Genomic DNA, 22261 nt, shown 5'->3' on the forward strand with positions numbered 1-22261 from the left:
GATACATTCTGACATCCAAACAGGTTTTCTGTGAACAAAACTTCTACTCCTGGGTGGGATTGAAGGAAGCTTTCATGAGGATAATTTCTAACTCATCTAACAGATTTCATTTCTTTATCTTTTTTTAAACAAATTATTTAGATATTCAACACATTATCTCTCTCCCTATTTGCTTTGATTGGGTCCATGAATACTTTCTAGTTCTGATGAATGGTCTACACTCAATACATTAAACTGCCTTCTACTCATTGATGGAAAGTGACCTGCTTTGTATTTCAACCACCTTGCATTTTATTCAGATCATCATAATTTGCAGCAAGTATCTTGTTATTTGCAAGAAAAAGCATCATTTGCCAAGTGTTTTTTTTGCCGGATCTCCAGCTCCCAGCTTTTCACAGAAACACAGAATCCCTACAGTCCAGAAGACAGCCATTTGGCCCATTGAGTCTGCATTGACTTTCCGGAAGAGCATCTTACCCCAGCCCCCTCCCCATAACCCTGTGCATTTACAATGGCTAATCAACCCAACCTACAGATCTTTGGATGTTAAGGGGCAATTTAATTTGGTTTGATTTATTATTATCACATGTATTGGGATACAGTGAAAAGTATTGTTCCTTGACTGCTATACAGACAAAACATACCATTCACAGAGTACATAGGAGAGAAGGAAAGGAGAGGGTACAGAATAAAGTGTTGCAGTTACAGATAAGGTGTAGAGGAAGATCAGCTTAATATAAGGTAGATCCATTCAAATCTCTGATGGCCACAGGGAAGAAGCTGTGCCAATCCACCTAACCTGCCGTTGATGCCTCTCCATTGCAGCTGCCCTTGTCTTTCAATTTTATTGATGCTGTTATATTTATTCAAATTTGAACTTTCTTCCTGTGATTCATCCAACACTGAACATTTGCCCTCTGTCCCCAGAATTGAAATTTAGCACATCATCCCCTTCTCTAATTCATGTATTGAGGAAGTCAAATCTGTGGAACACCTGCCTGTCTGTCTCAGTGTCAACTTCCTTCACTGGCCTCCAAGCTTTTTAAACCCAACCTTGGCAATGCCTTATCATTCCATTATACCATCATTTTTTCAGAAGGAAGAGGGGAGTAATTGGGAGGGTACAGATTTTGTGTGTGACCTTAACCTCATCCTGAACAAAATACTACCACGATCAACTGTGTAACAATTAGAATCAATATTTGTTTTGAAGTCCCTCTAACTATTGGAGTGGAGTCTTGGACTAATGTTTACAAGAACTCAATATACAGGAATTTCGTTTAGTTCATACCTCTCCTTTCTTGCCTTGAACACCAGGATTGCCCTTTAAAAGACAAACAGGTAATTTTCTTCAAAATAGGAAATTTCCATAAGTATAAACATTGCTAACAACACTTCAATAAAACATGGGGTGGGGAGTGGAGTATGTAATATTCACCTCCTACCAATTGAGGCAGTGAACTCGCACAGCAGATCACTCTCCCAATAGATAGCCCATCTGATATTTTATCACATCTCTGTTCCGCACAGGTTATACCCAGGTGGCAAAGATGAAAATAGCCTAAAGACACCATTCGACCTCAATTGCCAAACTCATGGGGGATTGACAGATGTATAAAGTTTATTTATTAGTCACAAGTAGGCTTACATTCACACTGCAATGAAGTTACTGTGAAAATCCCCTAATCACCACGCTCAGGCACCTGTTTGGGTTCACTGAGAATTTTAACATGGCCAATGTACCTAACCAGCACGTCTTTCAGACTGTAGGAGGAAACTGGAGCACCCGGAGGAAACCACGTAGACACGGGGAGAACATGCAAACTCAACACAGACAGTGTCCCAGGCCAGGAATCGAAACTGAGTCCCTGGCACTGTGAGGCAGCAGTGCGAACCACTCTGCCACCCTATTTGTATGGAGGTATATATCGACATACAGATATATTCAGGATCTGCTCTTTAATTGGTCAAATGAGAATGTGTAGCAATTGCTGCTGTGTTAATTGACAAATAACATCAGAGTCCTGGAAATTATCACGGACACTCAGGAAACATAAGCGTTGCACCAGTTGGATATAAGAATATAAAATCAATTAGAATCATCAATTCCTTCCAAAATATTCAATGGTAACTAAAGTTATCCTGTGATGACTTGATTCAGAAATGTCAGTTTGAGCATTTTGGTTGGAGAATTTCATAGAGCAGTAAGTACCCACAGCCACTAAGTGGAACATGGGTCATGATCCATGGACAGAATTTTAGATTCTGCACCCCCGCAATGGGCACTGAGATGTGAGGGTGTGAAACTGCATGGAGGGGATTCCCTCCAGTTTCCTGCCCAACTGAGTAGCGATTTTATGCTGGGGTGGGCATAGCCTCAGATGGGAAGCCCACCTTTGCCCCAATTAAGGCCCTTAAAAGGCCAGTTCATGGCCACTTTAAGGGCTATTCCCACGCAGCCTCAATTTTTAGGCTGATGGACAGAGGACATCTGAGAGAGGAAAATGCATCAATGAAAATGGATCTTAGGCAGGAATGTGGGCTGGTGGCACTTCCATCACAAACCTCCTTCTGACTGAATCCGCCCTCCCCTTTGGGCCCAGTGACCTTCAGACTTCCTACATCCCCCCCCCCCCCCCCCCCCCCCCCCATCTTCTCCCCCCTTCCCATCCAATCCTCTAAGAGCCAGATTACCCCCTGCACAACCCCCCCAAGTGTTCCCCACCCTCCCCGCCTCTCTGTCCTGGGACCCCTGCCACTTACCAGTCCTCTAGTTTTGGGACTTACTGTCAGGCAGCTCCCTACAGTGCCTCTTCTGGCCACTGCAGCGCTGTGCCTGGATGACTGGAGAGCTGCCTGCCAATCTGATTGTCTGAACAAGAACAAAGAACAATACAGCACAGGAACAGGCCCTTTGGCCCTCCAAGCCCGTGCCACTCCCTGGTCCAAACTAGATCATTCTTTTGTATCCCTCCATTCCCACTCCGTTCATATGACTATCTAGATAAGTCTTAAACGTTCCCAGTGTGTCCACCTCCACCACCTTGCCCGGCAGCGCATTCCAGGCCTGATGCACGACAATCGAGCACAAGACACAAGGCTTCGGTAATTGAAGGCTTTTATTGTCTAACAATGGAACTATTTGAACACGAGTACACCATTCCAGACTGGAGGGGTCCCGCCCGAGCAGAGGGTCTTATACCTCTCCCAGGAGGCGGGGCCCGACTGGGATGTGCCACAACAGCAACCACCACAGGTGTATTAATCCCACAGTGTAAACACCCTAGCCCAACAACAACATTAGAACAACCCCACAGTGTGAACACCCTAGCCCAACAACAACATTAGAATAACCCCACAGTGGTAACCAACGATGGTTCACCACATTCACCCCTCCTTTGAGAACAAAGGCCGGCGGGGTGCGAAAACAGACTATATATACATTAAAAAAATCAACAATCTACAAGTCCAGATGGTCTGGAGGACCGCACCGTCGTTGTGACCTCCTCAATACCGGCTGTGACACCGGAGCAGGTGCTTGCGGTGGCGTTCTCTCCAAAACAGCGTCCGGCTGTCCCCTCGAGGACTCACGGGCCGGTTGACCCTGATGAAGCGGTAGTGCAGGGGATCCCGGTACCTTCTGCGATGGCGCCGATCTCCGAGTCTCAGGCAAGCTGTACAGTGGAGTATAACTGTTATGTACTGGTCCCAGTGCTGACCGCGCCACGTCCGGGGGAGAAATAAGAGATAGGGGATTCGTGACTGGGGGTATGGGAGCGACAGGAGTTGCTACGTCCCCTGCGGGCGCCAGGTCTCGGATCGAGACTGTGTCCTCTCGCCCGTCAGGATATGCCACATAGGCATACTGAGGGTTGGCGTGGAGGAGGTGGACCGGTTCGACCAAGGGGTCGGACTTGCGGGCCCTTACATGTCGCCGCAGAAGGACGGGTCCTGGGTACGTCAACCAGGCTGGTAAAGATATCCCCGAGGACGACTTCCGAGGGAATGAGAACATCCTCTCGTGGGGAGTAGTATTGGTTGCCGTACACAGGAGGGAGCGAATGGAGTGAAGCGCATTTGGGAGGACCTCCTGCCAATGGGAGACTGGAAGGCCTTTGGACTTCAGCGCCAATAGGACAGCCTTCCAGACTGTAGCATTCTCTCTCTCCACCTGTCCATTGCCCCTTGGGTTGTAACTCGTGGTTCTACTAGAGGCAATCCCGTATGAGAGCAGGAATTGCCTCAAGTCGTTACTCATGAACGACGAGCCCCTGTCGCTATGTATATAGCTGGGGTACCCGAACAGGGTAAAAAGATCACGGAATGCCTTGATCACCGTGGCAGTCGACGTGTCTGCACAGGGGACAACAAACGGGAACCGGGAGTACTCGTCTATGATGTTAAGAAAGTACACGTTCCGGTCTGTTGAGGGAAGGGGGCCCTTAAAATCCACACTCAGCCTCTCGAAGGGGCGAGTGGCCTTGACCAAATGTGCCCGGTCAGGTCGGTAAAAGTGCGGTTTGCATTCCGCGCAAATCCGACAGCTCCTTGTCACTGACCTGACATCCTCCACCGAGTAAGGCAGATTGCGGGCTTTGATGAAGTGGTAGAGCCGAGTGACCCCAGGATGGCACAGGTCATTATGGAGGGCGTTCAAGCGGTCCTCCTGCATAGTAGCGCATGTTCCGCGCGAGAGGGCATCCGAGGGCTCATTGAGTTTCCCTGGACGATACATAATATCGTAATTATAGGTGGAGAGCTCAATTCTCCACCGCAAGATCTTGTCATTCTTGATCTTGCCCCTCTGCGTATTATTGAACATAAACGCCACGGACCGCTGGTCTGTGATCAGGGTGAACCGCTTCCCCGCCAGGTAATGGCGCCAGTGTCTGACGGCCTCCACAATAGCCTGGGCCTCCTTTTCCACCGCTGAATGCCGAATTTCGGGACCTTGAAGGGTGCGGGAAAAAAACGCGACGGGCCTGCCTGCCTGGTTTAGTGTGGCGGCCAGGGCGAAATCAGATGCATCACTTTCCACCTGAAAAGGGATGGATTCATCCACCGCGTGCATCGTGGCTTTCGCAATGTCGCTTTTCAATGCCTTGAAGGCCAATTGGGCCTCTGGCGTGAGTGGAAAAGTCGTGGACTTAATAAGCGGACGGGCTTTGTCCGCGTAGTTGGGGACCCACTGCGCATAATAGGAGAAGAAGCCTAGGCATCTCCTCAGTGCTTTTGCGCTAGCGGGCAAAGGAAGCTCAGCAAGGGGGCGCATACGGTCGGGATCAGGGCCAATGACCCCGTTTTCCACTACGTATCCCAGGATGGCTAACCGGCGCGTACGGAATACACACTTCTCCCTGTTGTAGGTCAGATTCAGGCGAGATGCAGTGCGCAAAAAGCTCTGGAGATTTGTGTCATGGTCCTGCTGATCATGGCCGCAGATGGTGACATTATCCAGGTACGGGAAGGTAGCCCGCAGCCCGTTCTGGTCCACCATTCGGTCCATAGCACGCTGGAAGACCGAGACCCCATTGGTGACACCAAATGGAACCCTAAGAAACTGATACAGACGACCATCCGCCTCAAAAGCCGTGTAATGTCGGTCCTCTGGGCGGATGGGGAGTTGGTGGTAGGCGGACTTAAGTTCTATGGTGGAGAACACCCGGTACTGCGCAATCTGATTGACCATATCAGATATGCGCGGGAGAGGATACGCATCCAGCTGCGTATATCGATTAATGGTCTGACTGTAGTCAATGACCATCCGGGGTTTGTTCCCGCTCTTAACCACCACGACCTGTGCTCTCCACGGACTAACGCTGGGCTGTATGATCCCTTCTTTGAGGAGCCGCTGAACCTCAGATCTGATGAAGATCCGATCTTCAGCGCTGTAACGCCTACTTTTAGTAGCGATGGGCTTGCAGCCTGGTACCAGATTCTTAAATAAAGAGGGTGTGGTGATCTTTAGTGTGGAAAGATTGCATGCGGGGCGCTTTGGACAATTTGGAGGCTGCGGCTGGTCCCCTACTGTCAGCGAAGGGAGTGGCCCACCGTACTGTAGGATCAAACTCTTCATGTGGACCATAAAGTTTAGTCCGAGGAGAATTGGCGCGCAAAGATGCGGCAACACAAGGAGCCTGTATCGCTCGTAAATTGTGCCCTGCACTTTCAGAGTTACCACACAACGTCCTTGGATCGGTACAGACCGGGACCGTGATGCCATAGAAATTGTCTGTTTGGCAGGTAGAACCCGGAGTCCACACCTCTTTACAGTGTCAGGGTGAATAAAGCTCTCAGTGCTCCCGCTGTCAAACAGACAATAAACAGTACGACCATTTACCTTAATGTTCATCATTGAACAGTCAAGCCTGTGGTGCTTAGCCTGGTCCAGGGCGATCGACGCCACCGTTGGCCCTTGGACGTCACTGCAGGCAGCTGAGGTCGATGCTGAGGACCCCTGCTGGTCGCTCCTGGTCGTCGTCGACCAAAATGGCCGCCCCCATGAATCGCACATGGTTGAGGGCGCCAAGCGTAGCGACTCCTGGTGGTCATCCTCCTCCGACTCCGCCAACCACAATGGCGTCGTCCTGGGCTCGCACGTGGACGGACCTCGTGGGTACTGCGACGTCGATGGAGATGATCTCCGTTCTGGAGGGTCACAGGCTGCACTGCCGTTCTTGGGCTTCGATCTGCAGACTTTCGCGTAGTGCCCCTTTTTACCGCATTTATTACAGACCACCGCTTTAGCAGGACACTTTTGCCGTGGATGCTTGGCTCCTCCGCAGAAATAGCACCGCGGGCCGCCTGGGGCTGCCGCCGTCGTCGGGTCGATATGGGAGCACGAGCCCGTGGGGCGAGGAGGGATTTGTGACTGCTCCTGCCACGTTGTCTCCACGTGGTCCTCCGGATACAGGGTAAAGCTCTTCGACGCCGCCTCCAGCATTTCAGCCATCTCCATAGCTTGGGTCAGGTTGAGATTCCCCTTCTCCAACAGCTTGAGCCGGATGTATGAAGACCCTACCCCTGCCACAAACGCACCTCGGGCGAGGTCGTACATGTACTGCTCAGCCGACACAGCTTTGCAGTCACAGCCCCTGGCAAGCTGCAAGAGCTCATTGGCATAATCCTCCATGGTTTCGCCCGACTGCCGACGCCGTGTAGCAAGGAGGTAACGAGCGTGGATTTCGTTCGGAGGTCTCGTGTAGCGCTTTTTCAAAAGCTCGAGGGCCCTCGGGTAAGTGGTGGCCGCACGAATCGCGAGGTAGACAGTGTCGCTTACCCTCGCATGGAGGACCTGGAGTCTGTCGTTATCCGTGGTGACTGCTGCAGAGGCTGCCAGGTAGTCCTCGAAACACTTCAGCCAGTGGTCGAAGGTGTTAGAGGCGCCGACCGCACGTGGATCCAGCGTCAGACGCTCTGGCTTTAGCATTTGTTCCATACTCTCCTTTCCGTCGAGAGTTTCGCGTTAGACAATAAAATTGATGCACGACAATCGAGCACAAGACACAAGGCTTCGGTAATTGAAGGCTTTTATTGTCTAACAATGGAACTATTTGAACACGAGTACACCATTCCAGACTGGAGGGGTCCCGCCCGAGCAGAGGGTCTTATACCTCTCCCAGGAGGCGGGGCCCGACTGGGATGTGCACAACAGCAACCATCACAGGTGTATTAATCCCACAGTGTAAACACCCTAGCCCAACAACAACATTAGAACAACCCCACAGTGTGAACACCCTAGCCCAACAACAACATTAGAATAACCCCACAGTGGTAACCAACGATGGTTCACCACAAGGCCCCCACCACCCTCTGTGTAAAATATGTCCTTCTGATATCTGTGTTAAACCTCCCCCCCTTCACCTTGAACCTATGACCCCTCATGAACGTCACCACCAACCTGGGGAAAAGCTTCCCACCGTTCACCCTATCTATGCCTTTCATAATTTTATACACCTCTATTAAGTCTCCCCTCATCCTCCGTCTTTCCAGGGAGAACAACCCCAGTTTACCCAATCTCTCCTCATAACTAAGCCCCTCCATACCAGGCAACATCCTGGTAAACCTCCTCTGTACTCTCTCCAAAGCCTCCACGTCTTTCTGGTAGTGTGGCGACCAGTCTGGCTGTTCTCCAAGTCAGGACTTCCTCCTGAGTGAGGGTGCTATGCAATCAATGGTCACTGGAGCTCAATAAGGCATCAGAGTACTGGAGAAGGTGGGGCTGTACCCTCCACCAACTCTTCGGATGGTCAGGGCTGAGCCTCCGCCATTTTGAAAATGCAAGCTCCATGTTTACAAGCCTCACGACATCGAGCTTGAATTGATTTCATGGCTTACCTGCTTCCCCTTTTCTCCAGGCTCGCCATTAATACCTGCTTTGCCCTTTTAAAAATAAAGAGATTCAATCAGCCAGTGCATGGCTCTATCACGGCCATGATACAGTGTCATTGCGGTTAAGCAGCAAAGACCAATTAGCATTGGTATAGTTGAATTTGATCTCAGAATATCAAACATCTTTTCTTATTTACATCTGAGTTTTATCCAGATCATTATCACAGTGCCATATCAGTGCATTAACTCAGTACCCAGTTTTTACGATGGCGTTGATAAATAATCAATTCTAGCATTACAACAGTGGTTACACTTCAAAAAAATTCTTCCTGGACTGGGAGGAATATGAGAATTATATAAATGCAAGTGTTTTTTTGTCTTAATTATAAACTTGCCCTTATATTATTGTTCCCTTACTATAAAACAAAAAATACCACTGATCCTACAGTGCAGAAGGGGGCCATTTGGCCCATCGAATCTGCACCTCTTCTCTAAAAGAGCATCTTACCCTAGTCCACCCCCCCCCCCACCCGCCCTATCCTGTATCCCCGTGCATTTACCATGGCTAATCTACCTAACGTGCACATCTTTGGACTATGGGAGAAAACCGGAGCACCTGGAGGAAACCTATGCAGACATGGCGAGAACATGCAAACTCCACACAGTGATCCAAGGCTGGAATCGAACGTGGGTCCCTGGCGCTGTGAGGCAAAAGTGCTAATCACTGTGCCACAGTGCCAACCTTCATAAAGGGATAATTTTTTAAAAGAATGCCAAACCAGGAAAAGTGATATTGAAAGGCTTGACTAAAAATTTCATCATACTTGTGGGTTTAAAGAGCCCATTAAAAAAGGGGTTTTGGAATGAGAATTAGACAATGTAGCCAAGGCAGTAGGAGGCAAGATCACCTGTGGTGAAGGACCAGGCGATGAGACAACAGAAGTGGGAGGAGAAGAAATTGAGATCTGTGGGGTTGTAGTGCCGTTGGAAGTTACAGGAACAGGGAGAAGCGAGGCAGGGAGGAACGTAAGGATCTACATTTAAAACTTGTGAACTAGGAGCCAGTGTAGATTGGCAAGGGTTTGAGTAATGGGGGCAGGATATGGTGCAGAAATGGATAGGAGCAACAGAAATATTTAACACTGGCGCAACTCACCTGTGATTCAATTGGAGAATTCACTACTCAGGAGACAACTGGAAATTAACTGGTGGTTTTGCAAAATTAAGCCTATAAATAGCTAGCTATGTGGTCACAATGAACTGAGATGGTCATAAGGCAGCAGCACTGTTGTGAGAGAGCAGCACTGCCACGAAAGAGCAATGAGGAAACTCCATAAGGTAGAAAGGTGCCCATTTTTGTGGAGTTTTGTCAAGGTTTTGTATCCAAGACTGTAATGGGCAATGAATAAAAAAAACTGAAAATCGTTCAACTGCTTTTGCCAGTTGCCTCTCTGATTGCCAACATATCTAACTGGGATGCACAATTATTTTACCTCATTTCCTTTGAGTCCAGGAATACCACTAGTGCCCTGCAAAGAAAAAACAAACACAGGTTCACAGCATCTGAATAAATCAGTACCAATGACCTTATAATGTAATTCGTTCCTGGGATTAATCAATTAGTAACTTTTCTCCGGTTTTGACCCTCTCAACCAGTTCAGCTATCAGCACATTCTTCTGACCATTCTCTGATCTCTTTCCATTGCTTCACTGAGCAGATCTGCTGCATCGTCAAACAGTTTCCTGCATCTCGAGCTGCAGCTGGTGCCGTATTGCCAGTTTTAAAAGTGGCACCATGTCCTTCGGTGAGAATGTGGGCAGTATGCAAAATGCTTCCCCAGAAAACTTTTGCTGCACATTACAGCTGCTTTTGGCAGTTGAACACTCACACATTCACTCGGTCAAACTCTCCAAATGTTTGCAATTCTAACTTCAAGTTTAGTGCATGCAAGAAGTATGTCCCACATTGTAGTGGCTGAAAGGTGAGCAAATGCTTCTGTTTTGAAACTAAAGGAGGGGTATAGATAGTGTATACTGACTACACCCCAGTCCCAGGTCTTTCAACCCATTAACTTTCTTTATCCAATTGTTTATTTACATAGAATTGCAATCTATAGACAGGAAGTTCAGTCCATTGATTCTGTGTTTGTGCTTATCCTCCACAAGAACAGTGGTCCCAATCGCATAAGAGCAGTAGTGACGATCCTTACTCTTAAATGTTGATAGGGTATTTGCTTCATTAGTACCTCTAATAGTTAATTCCAGAAGGTAGAAGTTTTCACCTGGACTCTGTCTTACATCTCTTAAAATTTAATTTTGGACGGGTTTCTCTGATCTTGCCTGTTGCACTGCCAGTGAGAATGGAGAACTTGGCACTCAGCCAAAACTCCATTCACTGCAGCGACATCAGAGACTTCCAGCCACAGGCGAGGTCACAGGTTTCTGGCATTTATCCTCTTGTTCTAAATCCTGTAATCACTGGAAAAACCTGTTTCTTTCTGCTCTGTTTTAAGGGCAACTAATTAGGGATGGACAATAAATGCTGGTCTAGCCAGCAAAGCCCACATCCCTTGAATGAACAATTACTTCATATTATTAAATATTGCCATTAAACCCTGTGGCCCTAATGTTTGAGTTACTTTTTAATGTTTGTATTTCCTCAGACCACGGAACACTCCAATGAACCTGTGCTATATTCTACTGATTCAATAATGCCCCCGATAGTGTGGAGTTCAATACTACAGACAATGCTGCAACTTAGTCTTATTAAAGTTTTACAGATATTCACCATTAAATTACAACTTTTATATGTGATACGTCTTGCTATTTTAATGGCACAAAAATATTTGCAAATCTTCAAATGCAAGGGTCCGAACAACAAAATGATCCTTCTTCTTTGACCACATCTGGACCCTATTTCATAATGTTTGTCTTTAACACTGGTGTAAAATCTTACCCTAATCCTTTACAAATATATTTTATTATCCATTTACAGGATTTGGGCTTCGCTGGCTAGGCCAGCATTTATTGCCCATTGCTATTATGTATATGACATATTCTTTCACTTCTTAACTTGTTGATATCTTACCTTATCTCCTCTTCCCCCAGGAAAACCAAGTGGACCTTGAAGCCCCGGACGGCCACAATCACCCTTTGACCCCTGGTAATCACAAAATAGTGAATCAGTTGGAAAAATAATTGAGCTTTAGTCGTAATTCAATAAGAAATTGCACTCTTTATAAGTTTATTTATTATTGTCACAAGTAGGCTTACATTAACACTGCAATGAAGTTACAATTTAGCATGGCCAATGCACCTAACCAGCACTTCTTTCAGACTTGTGGGAGGAAACCAGAGCACCTTGAGGAAACCCACGCAGACGTGGGGAAAACGTGCAGACTCTGCACAGACAGTGACCCGGAGCCAGGAATTGAACCTAGGTCCCTGACGCTGTGAGGCAGCAGTGCCAACCACTATGCTACTGTGCCGCTACTCACACAGAACGTGGGTCAGAGATAAGGTCAAAGCAATGTAGCCAAAATCCCAATTTTTTTTCGATTTATTCGTGGGACATGAACATCATTGGTTGGCCAGCATCTATTGCCCATCCCTAGTTGCCCTTGAGAAGGTGGTGGTGAGCTGCCTTCTTGAAATACTGCAGTCCACGTGTTGTGGGTTGACCCACAATGCCATTAGGGTGGATATTCCAGGATTTTGAACCAGCGACTGTGAAGGAACAGCGATATACTTCCAAGTCAGGATGGTGAGTGGCTTGGAGGGGAACTTGCAGGTTGTGGCATTCCCATGTATCTGCTGCCCTTGTCCTTCTAGATGGAAGTGGTCATGGATTTGGAAGGTGCTGTCTAAGGATCTTTGGTGAATTGCTGCAATGCATCTTGTAGATAGTACACACTGCTGCTACTGAGCGTTGGTGGTAGAGGGAGTGGATGTTTGTGAATGTGATGCCAATCAAGCAGGCTGCTTTGTCTTGGATGGTATCAAGCTTCTTGAATATTGTTGGAACTGCACCTATCCAGGCAAGTGGAGAGTCTTCCATCACACTCCTGACTTGTGCCCTGTAGATGGTGTCAGGAGGTGTGTTACTCGTCGCATTATTCCTAGCCTCTGAGCTGCTCTTGTAGCCACTGTTTTTATGTGACGAGTCCAATTGAGCTTCTGGTCAATGGTAGCACCAAGGATGTTGATAGTGGAGGATTCAGTGATGGTAACACCACTGAATGTCAAGGGATGGTGGTTAAAGTGTCTCTTATTGGTGATGGGCCTGGCATTTGTGTGGTGCAAATGTTACTTGCCACTTGTCAGCCCAAGCTTGATATTGTCCAGATCTTGTTCATTTGAACATGGACTGCTTCAGTATCTGAGGAGTCGTGAAAAGTGCTGAACATTTTGCAATCATCGGTCAACATCCCCACTTCTGACCTTATGACAAAGGGAAGGTCATTGTTGAAGCAGTTGAAGATGGTTGGGCCTGGGACACTACCTTGAGGAACTCCTGCAGAGATGTCCTGGAACTGAGAAGGCCTCCACAACCACAACCATCTTCTGATGTATCAGGTATGACACCAACCAGCAGAGAGTTTGCCACCTGATACCCATTGATTTCAGTTTTGCTAATTCTTGCAAATATGTTTAACCAGTGGAAATGTGGCACCATGGAGGCGGGGGAGGGGGGTTGGTGGGCATGTCAATGATTTACTAATGTTCTTCATGTTTTTATGTTCTTTAAATTTTTGAAAAGATATGGGTTGAGGTTATAAAGGCGCCATGGGAGCATAGGTTGGCATACAGGTGTGAGTGGCCTGGGGGGGCAAGAGTAGGGGACATTGGGTGACATAGAGTACCATGAATGGGGCATGGAGAGTGTGTGGGAGGGGTGAGGATTGAAGACTGCTGGGATTTTTTTTTGTTTCAAATTCTGCCCAGTTCGCCTTTGGCCCTGGCAGCCTCTGCATTCATTCTGGGGGTGGCAAGTACAAAATGCAACCCACTCCCTCAGAATTTCTCCTCGTGTTTGCGTGGGTTTCCTCCGGGTGCTCCGGTTTCCTCCCATAGTCCAAAGATGTGCGGGTTAGGTTGATTGGCCAGGTTAAAAATTGCCCCTTAGAGTCCTGAGATGTGTAGGTTAGAGGGATTAGCGGGTAAATATGTGGGGATAGGGCCTGGGTGGGATTGTGGTCGGTGCAGACTCGATGGGCTGAATGGCCTCCTTCTGCACTGTAGGGTTTCTATGAATGAAAGTCAAAAGTGTGGGCAATCTTTTTTAAAGGTCTTGCTCACAGTCCCACCACTGCGCATCCAACACAGGAGTGAAAATTTGAACTTTATTGCTCATAACAATAAATGTGATGAGTTTTTCAACAGAATTAAATGTATCTGCTGGTGTTACTTACAGGAGGGCCTGGCAAACCAGGGGGTCCACTTGGTCCTTGCTCTCCAGCATTTCCCTGTAAAAAAGATCATATTAATGATAATATGTGCTTTGTATTACAAGACTTCCAACAGTGCACATAGCTGGATAAGACATTCGTTGGATACAGCGATGGTTGAGTCTGTCAGAATGGAAACTGAATGGATACTAAGCCTGATTTTGGTATCCTAGATGGTTTTGGGTGCAGATAACCTGACGGAAATGACTTTTGCTAAATTGACTGCAAATTTGTACCTAACTCTATCATCTGCATTGACATTAGAAAGGTCTTGAAAAGTCCTATTCGAAACAGCTGAGTACGGTATTCATTTTTTGATGGGATACTTACCAGGATAAGTATAGCTCCAACAACACTTGATGTTTGACGCCATTCAGGACAAAGCATCCCACTTGATTGAAACCCCTTCACCAAACATTCAATCCCTCCAATTCCGACAAACAGTGGGTACCATCTAGAAGATGCATTGCAGAAACTCACCATTGTTCCTTAGTCAGCAGCTTCCAAACCCACGACCACTACTATCGAGAAGAACAAGAGTAGCAGATGCCGAGGGACACCATCATCTGAAGATTCCCCTCCAAGTTGCACACTATCCTGACTTGGAAATATATCTCCATTCCTTCACTGTCACTGGGTCAGAATCCTGGAATTCCCTCCTGGCAGCACCATGACGGTGCCTACACCTCAGGGACTGCAGTGGTTAAAGAAGGCCGCCACCTTCTCAAGGACAACTAGTGATGGGCAATAAATGTTGGCCTAGCCAGCGACACCCACACCTAGAAAGATAGAAACATAGAAAAACTACAGCACAAAACAGGCTCTTCGGCCCCACAAGTTGTGCCGAACATATCCCTACCTTCTAGGCCTACCTATAACCCTCCATCCTATTAAGTCCCATGTACTCATCCAAGAGTCTCTTAAAAGACCCTATTGAGTTTGCCTCCACCACCACTGACGGCAGCCGATTCCACTTGCCCACCACCTTCTGTGTGAAAAACTTCCCCCTAACATTTCCCCTGTACCTACCCCCCAGCACCTTAAACCTGTGTCCTCTCGTAGCAGCCATTTCAACCCTGGGAAAAAGCCTCTGAGAGTCCACCCGATCTATGCCTCTCAACATCTTATACACCTCTATTAGGTCTCCTCTCATCCTACGTCTCTCCAAGGAGAAAAGACCGCGCTCCCTCAGCCTACCCTCATAAGGCATGCCACTCATTCCAGGCAACATCCTTGTAAATCTCCTCTGCACCCTTTCAATCTTTTCCACATCCTTCCTGTAATGAGGCGACCAGAACTGAGCACAGTACTCCAAGTGGGGTCTGACGAGGGTCTTATATAGCTGCATCATTATCCCCGGACTCCTAAACTCAATCCCTCGATTGATAAAGGCCAGCACACCATACGCCTTCTTAACCACCTCCTCCACCTGCGGGGCCAATTTTAGAGTCCTATGGACCCGGACCCCAAGGTCCTTCTGATCCTCCACAGTACTAAGAGTCTTTCCCTTTATATTGTACTCCTTCATCCCATTTGACCTGCCAAAATGGACCACTACGCATTTATCTGGGTTGAAGTCCATCTGCCACTTCTCCGCCCAGTCTTGCATCCTATCTATGTCCCTCTGTAACTTCTGACATCCCTCCAGACTATCCACAGCCCCACCAACCTTTGTGTCATCGGCAAACTTACCAACCCATCCCTCCACTTCCTCATCCAGGTCATTTATGAAAATGAGAAACAGCAAGGGTCCCAGAACAGATCCCTGGGGCACACCACTGGTGACCGACCTCCATTTAGAAAAAGACCCATCTATACACACTCTCTGCCTCCTTTGGGCAAGCCAGTTCTGGATCCACAGGGCAGCAGCCCCTTGGATCCCATGCCCTCTCACTTTTTCTAGATTCCTTGCATGGGGGACCTTATCGAATGCCTTGCTAAAATCCATATAAACCACATCTACCGCTTTCCCTTCGTCAATGTGTTTAGTCACATTTTCGAAGAACTCCACCAGGCTCGTAAGGCACGATCTGCCTTTGACAAAGCCATGCTGAGTATTCTTGAGCATACTAAACCTCTCTAAATGCTCATAAATCTTGTCCCTCAGGATCTTCTCCATCAGCTTACCAACCACTGAGGTTAGACTCACTGGTCGGTAATTTCCTAGGCTATCCCTATTCCCCTTCTTGAAAATAGGAACCACATCCGCAATCCTCCAATCCTCCGGCACCTCCCGTCTCCATCGACGACGCAAAGATCATCGCCAGAGGCTCTGCAATCTCTTCCCTCGCCTCCCACAGTAACCTGGGGTACATCCCATCCGGATCCGGCGACTTATCTATCTTGATGCCATTCAAAGATCCCAGCACAACCTCTTTCTTAAAGTCCACATACTCAATCTTTTCAGTGTACCACAAGCCTGCAGTACATCCACCCAGGTCCTTCTCCTCTGTGAAAACCGAGGCAAAATACTCATTCAGCACCTCTGCCATTTCTACTGGTTCCGTACAGACTTTTCCGCCTTCACCTTTTATAGGCCCTATTCCTTCACGTCTCATCCTTTTACTCTTCACATATTTATAGAACGCCTTCGGGTTTTCCTTAATCCTACCTGCCAAGGCCTTCTCGTGACCCCTTCTGGCTCTCCTAATTTCCTTCTTTAGTCCCTTCCTACAAGCCGTATACTCATCTAGATCCCTATCTTCGCCAAGCTCTCTGAACCTTTTGTACGCTTTCCTTTTCTTCTCGACTAGGTCCCGCAGTGCTTTCATGCACCACGGTTCCTTTAACCTACCAACACCTCCCTGTCTGCTCGGAATGTTGTCCTGTAGAACTCTAGACAGACATTCCTTGAAAAACTGCCACCTCTCTTCAGTACATTTCCCCGAGAATACCTCCTTCCAATTTACTCCTCTAATTTGCTGCCTTATGTCTTCATATTTCCCCTTACTCATATAAACACTTTCCTAGCTTGCCTGATCCTCTCTTTTTCCAATGCAAGCATAAAGGAGATAGAGTTATGATCGCTATCCCCAAGATGCTCTCCCACTGAGAGATCTGACACCTGTCCAGGTTCATTGGTCAATATCAGATCAAGTACAGCCTCTCCTCTTGTAGGCTTGTCCACATGCTGTGTTCGGAAACCCTCCTGAACACACCTAACGAACTCCTCCCCATCCAATCCCCTTTCCCTTGGGGTATTCCAATCTATGTTTGGGAAATTAAAGTCTCCATTCACAACAACTCTGCTATTACTGCATTTCTCCAGGATCTGTTTCCCTGTCTGCTCCTCCACCTCCCTGTTACTATTGGGCGGCCTATAGAAAACTCCCAGCAAAGTGATCGACCCCTTCCCACTCCGAACTTCCACCCACAGAGACTCTGTGGACAATCCCTCCACAGCATACACCTTCTCTACAGCTGTGACACTATCCCTGATCAGCAGTGCCACTCCACCCCCTCTCTTGCCTCCCTCCCTGAAACATCTGAATCCCAGCACCTGGAGTATCCAGTCCTGTCCCTGAGACATCCAAGTCTCCTTGTCAATGAACTTTTTAAAAAAGGCCAATAATTTTAAAACTAAGTGCCTTTAGATCAAATCTGACACCTTCCTGTATTCCTGTTATGCTAAGATTGTGACATACTTTCTTTAATTATGTTAGTGCTAATAATCATCTGTTCGGCCGCACTTCATGATGCCACTGACTATTTCTGCCCTGGGATCTGTTGTTTCCAAAAGGGATTATATGCTGAATCTCTTCAACACATGTTAGCAGGCCCATGTCTGAATTTAGGGTTCCCTTTCCTGCTAATTTTTCAGGATACCTTAATCCTCTGCCCTTTCATTGTTCAGATATGCTGATGATGGGTTCAGGAATCAAGAGTTTGTTAAAATGTTGTCTTCCCCATATGATACTTCTTTAAATGTTTCTGTCCATTTAATGTTCTCTGACAAGTAACTTGCCTCTCCACGATTGGTATTCTTCCTAAACCAGACATAATTTGCTTTTGGAGCTATGGCCAATTACTGACATCAGTTTAAACTGGAGAATTAAGTGGTATTTTCACTTACTCATTCCAGTCAGTTCATTCTCTTCTTAAATGTTTAGAACTAGCACTGACGAAAAGACAAAAAATGACCTGGGGCTGGGTAATATAGTCGAGCTGCCGACAGTATTAATAAAAGGCCATAGCACACCAACTGACAAAGTTGAGTGCGACAGTCTTCATTACACCATTTGTCACTGGCAAATTGTTTCAATTATATCCAACAACCATAGAATTGTAGAAATGTAAGGAGAATTGGAGATAATTTTGGTACATCGGGCCCGATTTTACCAATCGGAGCCGAAGGGCGGGATCCGGGCGTAATACGGATCCGAGCCCGGAATCCTCTTTGCAGCGCGCCCATACGCATTTTGCCGGCTCCGGTCCAATTCGTGCTGTGGGCGGGGCTTAGCACTGCCGGAACGATCGGAGCTCTGAACTGCGCATGCGAAGTTCGAAAAAAATCTGAAGCAGCACGCCCAGGCGCGAAAGAAAAAAGCAGAGAGAGCGGCTCTCTGACACAGACCATCTTGGGGGAGGGGGGAGGTGGGATGAGAGAGGGTGTGCCGTATCATCCTCTGGGGTCGGGGGGGGCGCTGCCACTCTGCGGCCGATCAGTGGGGATGGAGGGGGCAGGGGGTTCCGCTGCCATTCTGCGGACGATCCCTCCTCCCCACCGGAGGAACGAATCCCTCCTCTCCGGAGTGGCCGCATACTTCAAACACCACGACTGTCATTATTCACCTCAGCGTTCCGCCACAGCGTTCCGGCCACTCCGGAGAGGAGGGATTCGTATTTAGCCACTCCGGAGAGGAGGGATTTGTTCCTCCGGTGGGGAGGAGGGATCGGCCGCAGAGTGGCAGCGGAAACCCTGCCCCCTTCCCCCCCCCCCCCACCAATCGGCCGCAGAGTGGCAGCGCCCCCCCCCCCCAATCCCCAGAGGATGATACGTCACAGCCCCTCTCCTCCCCACCCCACCCCCCGCCCCCAGGGGATGATCGGTCACCTCCCCCCCCCCCTCCCACCCCCCGGGGATGATCGGTCACACCCCTCCCCTCCCACCCCCATCCCCCCCCCCAAGAGGATGAGACGTCACACCCCCTCTCCTCTTCCCACCCCCCTCCCCCCCTCCCCAGAGGATGACCTGGGTCAGAGAGCCGTTGCAGTCTCTGACCCCGCTCTTCGGAGGCTGCAGCGGCGACTTCGGATTTTTATTCGGCAGGTCAATTAGAGCGCGGATCCGCATCGGACCAGAAGACGGTAAAGTGGGATTTGGCGGTAGAGTTGGGCGCGCGGTTCATTTAGTCGATTTAAATGCATGCAAATACATTTAAATCATCGGGCCGCCCGATTCGGGTGCGGGCCGGACCCGGGCCCGAATCGGGTGTCGGTAAAGCTGCAATCTGCTCGGAATCGGGTGCAGATCGCGGTATAGGCCCGACGCCCAACTTTACTGCGATTCCGTGCCCGAAAACGGGTGCAAAGGTTTGGTAAAATCGGGCCCATCATGTCTACGCCACTTAAGTCACCTGTCCTCTTCCACATTAATATGTCATGTGTCAACCTAACCCCTCTCAACATTAGCAAGAGGGCGGCACGGTGGCACAGTGGTTAGTATGGCTGCCTCAAAGGGTCAGGGACCCAGGTTCAATTCCAACCTTGGGTGACTGTGTGAAGTTTGCAAGTTTTCTCCATGTCTGCGTGGGATTCCTCCGGGTGCTCTGATTTCCTCCCACCGTCCAAAGATATGTGGGTTGGTGGATTGGCCATGCTAAATTGTCCCTTAGTGCCCAAAGATGTCCTTCTGCACTGTAAGGGATTCTATGTCAGCCTTGGCTTTGTGCCAGAATGTTGTGAGCTCAAAGATCATTTGCAGTGACTTAAGCATATGGTGCCAATACTTCACTGCAGTATTCAGTGAGTGCTGCATTGTCAGATGTACATTAGGGAGGTGGGCGGGAGACTTCTGAGGGCCACAGAGTGTTCACTCAGGATGGCTCTCCTCCTGAGCCAGTAAAGAGTCCGCTCGGTTTTACGGGACTGGTCTGCTTAAGTGATGGAGGGTTCCACCCTTGATAAGTAACTAGCAAGAGAGGGAAAAAGCCCTAAAGTGCTCCTTGACTGACCACTTAAGGGTTTCAGTTAGCCTGAGCATGAAGTCCTTTCCCCAACTTCCTCATTGCTGACAGAATTCCATAATGTCAGGAAAGTGATGGACACTTCAGTTCCTGTTATGTATGTTGGGGCCTGCCCCTTTAAGAGAAGGGGCCAGTTGATCTGTGACTCAAGCCCCACCTTGGGTGAAGCTTGACTGGGCAGTCTGGTGCTGACTGGGCTAGGAGAAAGACGTATAATAAAGTGTTATATCAATTTATTCCTACTGACCCTGTGGTCCTTATTAGTCTTCAATAGCAGACCTCCGTATGTAATAGTCCTCACTTTCCCTCATCATGCTACAGAACTCCAACCTCCCAACACACCCCTGAGAGCCCCATTAAATTCCTTCCATTAGGACCCATCTGCCTATTCTGGTGGATGTGAAAGATGTCATAGCATTATTTGAAGAATAGAAGAGTAGCAGTCAACATTTACCTTTTGATCAACATTGCAAAAATCAGTTATTATCATTTCCCTCATTGTTGTTTGTGTGCAAATTGGCTGCCTTGTTTGATGTATAAGGAGCGTTTGAGGACTCTGGGTCTGTACTCAATGGAATTTAGAAGGACGAGAGGGGATCTCATTGAAACTTGCAGAATATTGAAAGGCCTGGAGAGAGTGGATGTGGGGAGGATGTTTCCACTAGTAGGAGAGACTAGGATCTGAGGATACAGCCTCAGAGTAAAGGGATGAGTCTTTAGAACTGAGATGAGGAGGAATTTCTTCAGCCAGAGGGTGGTGAATCTATGGAATTCATTGCCATAGAAGGCTGCGGAGGCCAAGTCATTGAATATATTTAAGACAGAGACAGATCGGTTTTTAATTGGTAAGAAACAAAAGTTACGGGGAAAAAGTGGGAGAATGGGATTGAGAAATATCAGCCATGATTGAATGACAGAGCAGACTCGATGGGCTGAATAGTCTAATTCTGGTCCGAAATTGATGGTCTTATGGCATGGATAATAAGTGACTGTATTTGAGAAAGATTTAATTAGCTTTGAAACACAATGGGATGTCCTGAGAGAATGGAAGTTGCTATATAAATACAAGGGCTCCTTGTAACCTGTTCGCTTTTTCTTTGCATGAAATCATTTATTTTAGTTAACCTAATTTTGAGTATCACTGTGAGATAGAAGCACGCAGCTGAGAAACTGAACAATTAACAGAATCTTTTGGAGATGTTTTGTGTCCTTTATTCATTCAATTAGAATGTGTGCAACAAATCCCAACAGACTTCAGCTCTGATTAAGTGCCAAGAAATTAGCTTTGTTGGTCTTAGCTCATTTTCAGAGCAATAAATTAGCTGCATGCTTGTTAAATTATCACATCCATTTAAAGACTCATTGCCATTAAAGTGACTGCCAACATTAGCAACATGGACTGGCCCTTGCCACACACAACCTAAATTCTGTCGATGATATTATCACTAGGACCCAGTGTCATCCAGGAAGGAGGATGGAACAAAAAGTGGGGAAGAAGTGGTGCAATGACTTCAACTAGACCCATGAATATGAGCTCCCTGATTGAGGCCATAATTGCCTGCCCAATCAGGGAGCCTCACCTTTACATAAATATAGGAGTGTCAGGTCGACTGGCACTCCTGACTTTAACACTGTACCTGATGCACTCTTAGGAATGGAACTGAGTTTATAAATAAAGGGAATTTGGTGAAGGGACACCGACCACTGATGAGTTATTTCAAGTAGCTTGACCAAAAACAGAAAATGCTGGAAAATCTCAGCGGGTCTGACAGCATCTATGGAGAGAGAATAGAGCCAACATTTCAAATCTTGATGACTCGTTGCCAGAGCTCCACCATCCACAGTATTTTGCTTTTAAGAAGTAGCTTGAGGTTGTTATGTTCGTCAAAGCTGTAATATGGGCCAATGGGATTCTTCAAACTTGCCAAACTATTTACTTGGCTGAATTGCATTGGATAAAATAGTTATCCTCGTTCTCCCAATTGGTTGAATCTGAAGCAATCAGAGTTTACACAAGTAATGCAATAACTCAGTTTGCATGCCAACACCAAAAGGATCCAAATTCTTGGTTTGACACGATATAAATGTGCAAGGTGTGGCCATACAATAAGCAGAGATACCTTGGACTAAGGCTACCTCTACTGAGGGTTAACCTTTTATTTAAAGCAGTACTAAAGAACTCTTCCTGACCGTCTTCCCCATCGCCTTCCTAAAACTGAGAACTCATGAGACGTACTACAGGGGTGAGCCCTGCTCCAGCACATTCATAGAATTCTTGGATTCCTACAGGAGGGCATT

General features: G+C 47.6%; 1 protein-coding gene across 1 annotated transcript in view; it reads right to left on the bottom strand.

Annotated features, from left to right (window-relative positions):
- The window catches only part of col9a1c (collagen, type IX, alpha 1c), a 138802-nt gene that overhangs the window by 13221 nt on the left and 103320 nt on the right, over positions 1-22261 (bottom strand). The window contains exons 29-33 of the mRNA XM_078217022.1: positions 13743-13796; positions 11420-11491; positions 9825-9860; positions 8338-8382; positions 1292-1324 (exon numbers count right to left, since the gene is read on the bottom strand). Coding sequence (XP_078073148.1) covers positions 1292-1324; positions 8338-8382; positions 9825-9860; positions 11420-11491; positions 13743-13796 — 240 coding nt within the window. The remainder of the gene's footprint in view (positions 1-1291; positions 1325-8337; positions 8383-9824; positions 9861-11419; positions 11492-13742; positions 13797-22261) is intronic.

This window comes from Mustelus asterias, chromosome 7, assembly GCF_964213995.1.
Source record: "Mustelus asterias chromosome 7, sMusAst1.hap1.1, whole genome shotgun sequence".
NCBI classification, from domain to species: domain Eukaryota; kingdom Metazoa; phylum Chordata; class Chondrichthyes; order Carcharhiniformes; family Triakidae; genus Mustelus; species Mustelus asterias.